The following is a 6,602-nucleotide window of genomic DNA, read 5'->3' as shown; positions in this document are numbered from 1 at the left end:
TTTCTGATGCAGCGATCTAGCTAGCATCCTTTGTACTCTAACAATCCTCAGACCTTATGGTCTGCCTTTGGAATATATACAAGGTAGACTGCGGCCTGCCTTTTTATGCAAAAAAAAAAAACACAGACACACTTATTATGGACCGGAGGGAGTAGCGATTACCAGTGAACAAACTCGATTCAGCTAGCTGCTTTCGATGAAATAACTGGCCAGACAGCTCTTGATGCCAGTGGTCAACTGCCATTGCACCAAACGACAGCGTCACTGAGACAGTGACAACCAAACGTCGCACACCGCCATACGGCTCATGCCCCCCGGTTCAATAAACCAAAAATAAATCAATGTCTGGGACTTAGACTATGGATTTCCTGAGGCAGTAATTATTTTTGAAATGGTCACCGGGGGGAAAGACTCCCCACCTGAATATATTTCAAAGGTAGCAGATGTTACAGAGTTCACAGATGGTTCGAAGAGAGGAACTCACGCCACAAAGAAGAACATCTTTAGCAATTAGAGATACTTAAGATTTTCTGACTAATAAAGAACTGAAAGTGCATTTTCAAAAGGAATACTACATGTGGAGACAACAAAATAATCTGATCAGAGAACAAGATCTATAGTTTGTTAGATCTAGTAAGAAGCAGAGTCCTGCTCCTGGCAACTAAAAGAACTACAAACTTAACCAGCTCCTCCTTCACCATAAAAAGGACCGAGGCGGCAAGAACACTCTGTACAATCTTTGTACCCATTCCTTTGTAAAATCCATGCAATCCCTCGTAGCGAATCATCTTCAATATTGCATCTAATGTACCTGGTAAATACAGGCGGTCAATCTCATGCCACTTTTGAACAGAGGTGACAGGAGTAGATGCACAAGCATAAAACGAGGATACAGCAGATCGTGCACAATCAGAGCACACTGGTTCAGAAAGCCATTAAAACTCCGACGTTTTTTACAAGTTTTGGTTAAATGCTGGTGAAAGATACCTGTATATCTGGACGCCGCGTTCCTGCCAATTTCCTGTTTTGCCTGCAACCTAGACTGCAAGGGGTAAAATACATGATCAAAACAGATTGAACATAACATAATTTCTTTGCTGTTAAAGTAACCCCATTTCAAACCACACGGAATAGGCTGTGTAGTTGCATGCATGCCTGATCAACTAGTTGCATTCACATTCCACAGCAGATCTAGATTAAACTCTTTTTGAGTGAAATTTGCATGCTGTTGTGTGGTCACATAGATGACAGAACCAGACATTCATGATGCTATGCGTCAGGTACTAGATGGTGAGCCTACTGATGGGGCTCTTTTTCTCAATACTGCACTGCAGGAGATCAAGTAGTAGTTTCTTTGCTAGAACTGGGAAACAAGGTAACAAAATGGAAAGAAACCCCTTTTTATCAGAGTCTGCTTTGCAGTTCAGCTTGGTATAATCCAATTGAGTCATTTGGATAAGTTCACAAATACCATATGTTTCAGATTTTCCCAAAATTTTCTAACTAGGGGCATCTTTCTACCATAAATTATTTTTTAAAGATGTGCTTCAGATAAGTATGGGTAGGGCAGCACATTAGTGATAAACTTTGCAGGTGATGAACTGCCAAATACTCCCTCCGTTCCAAATTACTCGTCATAGAAATGGATGTATCTAGAACTAAAATACATCTAGATACATCCATTTCTGCGACGAGTAATTCGGAACGGAGGGAGTATATTTTTACCTTGACCACTAACAACGGGTAGGTCACAAGAGTAGCTCCCAGCTTTGCCATTGCACCTATTAAGAATACCTGTTCAAGGGAAAATACTGAGAATGAAACATAGAAATATATGTGAGAATATTTCCAAAAGCTTGTACTGTTGTTTAGCTTTGGATTTGAAGTACAAATAAACAAATATAGATCTGGGATGTGGAATGAGACAAAGAGAAATAACTAATTGTCTAACTGCAATAAACAGATATGCATTGCATTTGTACCAAAATGGAGCAAGAAATAACCAGGAGTCAAGGATCCTCCTCCCTGAAGTCACCTCCCAAGCTGGACATTGTACAACATGCAAGCATGCCTAAAAACAGTATATATAATGTCCTGACCCTTTGTGCCAATAAATGATCTAGCTTTCTCAAATAATCACAGTGTGTATGTTGAAATACAATCATGTAACGGAGAAGTGATCTGAGATAACTGCATCACCAATGAAGAATATTTACTATATGAAGCATCAAGCAAGTACTTCTATTCATATATATAAGAGATATAAACCTGCACTTGGATAAATAGTACATAGAAAACAAAGTTTCTAGGAAGACAGTCACAGGTACATGCAAATTTCTAGAAACAGAAAAATAAAGCTTCTAGGAAGACAGTATGCTAACAGTTAACGGTCAGTAATTAAACAGTCCAAAATAACATATATTCGTGAACATAGAGACATGAACTATAGATAAACATCCCTTACCTCCATAGCAGTGATATTCTTCTTGGGGAATCGCTTTCCAGACCGCTTTGACTTGAGATGCTTTGACAGTGTTTCATATATCATAAACTGAATTGATGGATTGCATACCTGAAGGTTCACATGGTTCAACCAATGTTATTACATATATGTCCACTAAATTTTGGTTCTGATGTTCTTGAAACAGATAACTAACCATAATTAGTGTCGGAATAAGCCCTTTCCAGAATCCACTTATGCCTGATTCACGATAGACCTCCCGGATCTGTTTAACACTGATAGTAGTAAGTATAATTATGTCTCGTAACTTCAGTTGAGAAGTAGAAAGTTAATTAGCAAGACTGGACACTACGGTGTTCTAATGCCAGTCATCATTACTGGTCAAATATACAGATGGAAGTTTTAGCAGATGATATTTGTCATATAGGGTGCAGTAATCAAGCCTACAGAAATAAGGTGATCGAACAAATGTAATTCGAGATAAATAGTTGGTGGAGTGGATCTAGATGAATGCTCGGCCTGTCTGGTGCTCATGGGCTCTACAGGCAAGCTTAATGTAACTTGAAGTTTAAACTCAACAATTCCAGCAGAAACGTCATCAGTGATTACATTTTAAAAAGAGAAACGGTATTTTAATTTCTATGTTTAGTATTTTCTAAGGAATCCGAATAGTAAGAACATTCGACAACTTGAGAAAAAGAGTGCTCACTGCTTGAAGTGTGCCATATGGGCGAGGTTTTTCAGAATCAAGCTTAGCTAATCTATCCTTAAGAATATGAGCATCCATTGGATTGGCCCTGGATATTTCCTTAAGCAAAAGCTCCCTCTTGGACTCTATCACCTTCCTTTCTGCCTGTGTATGTGTCTGAAAAGTAGGAGGGGAAATCATCTGCTGATCAGATATAAGTAAAGCATTACTTTCTATGGAATAGCATATAGAGACATTGCAAACTATTAGTGGTTGCGTTATAATTGTTATTCTTAGAGTGAGCAAAACCTTTGCACAGTTTTTTGTAATAGTGGTTGCATTACTAGTACAGGCCTGGTAACGACCGTATGGACTTCCAACTAATTTCACAAAAGGATGGCGTGGCCTAATAAGTACTCCCTCCGTCCCATAATGTAAGACGTTTTTTGACACTACACTAGAGTCAAAAAAAGTCTTATATTATGGGACGGAGGGAGTAGTAACCATTGTGCTTTGGTAGTGGAATGGGGCCCGTTTGTGGACTCCTTGTCATCATCAAAGACAGAGCAAACACAGTACACACGTATTAGGATGTAGTGGAAATCGTCGCACTGCTTTCACTACAATAGGGTCTCGTTAAGCCTATTTCGAATCTTGTAGTCTTCTGGTAACTCTTTTGTTCAACAAAATTCAGTGGTTCTCATGCCAAATTTTTAAAGGAAGTTCGTTTAATAAAGTTTACCTGCATACGTGTGACAAGAACCCATATTGGAATTGTAAGAAGAACATTGATTGACCTGAAGCACAGAAAGGATTCCATGAGCATGCCTAAGGATCAATCTCAGTATCTCATGCAACTCGGTTTTTTTTATTCATACAGATGCTTCAGTTTTTACCAATAAATAAACCAAGATAACTGCCAAGAACTGAAACACACGGCACGATATTCATGAATAACTTAAAGATGCATAATCCAAACAGATACAACCTGGATGAAAGGACTGCAGAGCTACAACAGAGGTAATGAAACTAGATGGCTGAGGGGAAATAGAACCCTGATATCCTTATGGAATATTCCTATTATTTAGTAGTTTACGCATTATGTTCATCCCTGGTTGGTTATTCCCGTTATACTTGTCCCTGCAACGAACCCAACACATGTCACTAAAGATAAATTTCATCTAGAAGTTGTCTCTGATCTTTCTTGTGAAGGGGATATAATCCACTAGACGACTATGAAGGAGTGTAAGGTGATTGAGTTTGGGATATGGTATAAAATTATAATTCATCAGAACAGAAACAGCCTTGGCTGGACAGAATTACAAGCTTACAGCTTAATGTGAACCATTGCTTCGGTCAGTCACAGGCAGGATCAGGGCAACAGTCATAGGCTCATAGCTGCCCATACATTAGCATTAATTGCATATTATCATCTGCTATCTAGTTCAAAATGATTTCAAGTTTCAACAGTCAGTGAACATTTACATGTTCATGTCAAAGTCAAAGCTTCCACAGGCAAGTGCACAACTCTTCTGCAAAAGCCTTTGTTTGATTGCATCCATGCTGCTGGAATGCCCTCTTACACTAACACCAATAGATAACTGAACAGCCCCATCCAGGATTTCTTACATTATCATTTCAAGAAAAATAAGTGACTGGTCCGTTGAACGAATGCAAGTAGGTTGACTTACCCAGCAACAGCTGCAATAACAAGCCAAGAAAACATCCCAACAGTGCCATCCCCTAGGCCCTTTTTCCCACGAGCAGCTGCCACATCTTCCACCTTGTTCTTGAGAAGCTGGTAGAAGTAGTAATAGATTCCCTGCAAATGAAAAAACACAAATATGATACTCCCTCCGTTTTTATTTAGTCTGCATATTAGGTTTGACTGAAGTCAAACTTCATAAAGTTTGACCAACTTTATAGAAAAAATTATAAGCATTTACCATAACAAATCTATATGATGTGTTAGTACATTCAACAATGAATCTAATAGTATTGATTTATTATTGTATATATTAATATTTTTGTTTATAAACTTAGTCAAAGTTTACAAAGCTTGACTTTGACCAAAGCTAATATGCGGACTAAATAAAAACGGAGGGAGTACTAGTACATAAGAAAATCAGACTAGATGGAATTATCAAGTGTCGCGTACTGGGAAAGAACACCATAGGTCTATGATAGTTCGAGAATAATGTTGCACATACAGAAAAACAGATCAAGAATTACAAAACTATTGTATTTACCTGCGAGGCAGCGGTGCCAATAAGTGAGGGTTTGAGGCCGCTGTACAACCCACCCCAGCCTTCCGTTTGGACCAGCTGCAGTTCCACAATTAACCACTAGGACATTAGCATTGGCAACTGTAAATAAATGATGATAAACCTAAGAGGAATCACCTGGAGCATCTGGAAGAGGGTGGAAGCGTCGGAGCCACCGCCACCGGCCTTCTTCTTCTTCGCTGACCTCTCTGTCTGCTGCCGGGTGTTCACCTGTCGAGACATCACCAGGAAGCGAGAGGAGTGAGCTGATTAGCGGGGAGTAGTGGAATTAGTTATAGAGAACGGGAGGGGAGAAGGGTTGGTACGGTCTGGAGGGGGTATGTGATGATCTGGGCGATGATGCCGCCGCCGGCGCCGGCCAGCCCGTTCACCACCGCGCTCGACATGCCCCCAACCTAACAATCGGGCGCAATCAGCAGGCGGTGTGGCAAATTGCTCCGAGCCAGTCGAGAGAGTGCCTGATAATAGCGGGGTCGCCTTGCTACTGGAACGCTACTGCTTGTCCGGCGGAGGCGCCCACCGTTGCGCCGAGCTGCCGCGGACGCGAGACAAGGCGCCAAGGTTGACCGTCGGCGCGCCGTGTGGAGCCGGAGCCGGAGCCGGACTGTGGAGCGAGATTTGGGGAAGGGGAGACCGAATTGGTTGCCACTGGCACTGGCGGACGACGGGGACGAACGAGGGTGTGCTCCGCGATTTTTCACGTTTCGCTTTCCTTCGCGGGGATTAGGGGAAGAGAGAGTCAGGGTGTCAGATGGGCTTGGGCTATCCTCTCGCCGTCGACGTTTTTAGGCCTCCTTTGTTTTTGTTTGTTTGTTAGGGAATTTAGGCCTCCTTTGGTCGTAATACGACAATGGAGAACTATTAGAAATGAGATGATATGGATCTTAATTTTTATTAGCAAATAAATGTCACTTGATTCATAAGATATCATATTTTTCATTGAGTCTAGGCTATTTTTATTTCTTTGAGATGTGAAAGATTGGTTTATATCCTACTCCCTGTATCACGACACGTATTATGAAAAAGAGTAAGTACATAGGAATAGGAATCCATTTCTCTAAACCAAAGGCTTCAAAGGAGTTTTTTCAACAAATTACTATCCTCTAAAATTCCTACAAAATTTCTCTAAACCAAAGAAGGCCTTAGCTTAGACTCAATGAAAAAATTC

General features: G+C 40.6%; 1 protein-coding gene across 2 annotated transcripts; it reads right to left on the bottom strand.

Annotated features, from left to right (window-relative positions):
- Nucleotides 1-480: 480 nt before the first annotated feature.
- Nucleotides 481-6,178, bottom strand: LOC123085118 (peroxisomal nicotinamide adenine dinucleotide carrier). 2 transcript variants are annotated; one of them, XM_044506711.1, is made up of 12 exons: nucleotides 5,893-6,178; nucleotides 5,740-5,829; nucleotides 5,552-5,644; nucleotides 5,399-5,473; nucleotides 4,841-4,971; nucleotides 3,892-3,946; nucleotides 3,171-3,326; nucleotides 2,658-2,726; nucleotides 2,465-2,572; nucleotides 1,726-1,794; nucleotides 988-1,042; nucleotides 481-811 (listed from the first exon to the last, which is right to left on the bottom strand). In XM_044506711.1, exons 2-12 carry the CDS (start codon nucleotides 5,818-5,820, stop codon nucleotides 615-617), a joined length of 1,089 nt encoding a protein of 362 aa, XP_044362646.1. In that variant the 5' UTR covers nucleotides 5,821-5,829; nucleotides 5,893-6,178; the 3' UTR covers nucleotides 481-614. The 2 variants fall into 2 exon arrangements, with proteins under 2 accessions (XP_044362646.1, XP_044362645.1); XM_044506710.1 differs by having other exon boundaries at nucleotides 5,740-6,178.
- Between the last annotated feature and the right edge of the window lie 424 nt (nucleotides 6,179-6,602).

Source organism: Triticum aestivum, chromosome 4A (assembly GCF_018294505.1).
Source record: "Triticum aestivum cultivar Chinese Spring chromosome 4A, IWGSC CS RefSeq v2.1, whole genome shotgun sequence".
NCBI lineage: Eukaryota > Viridiplantae > Streptophyta > Magnoliopsida > Poales > Poaceae > Triticum > Triticum aestivum.
This window is presented reverse-complemented; position numbering and strand designations above follow the sequence as displayed.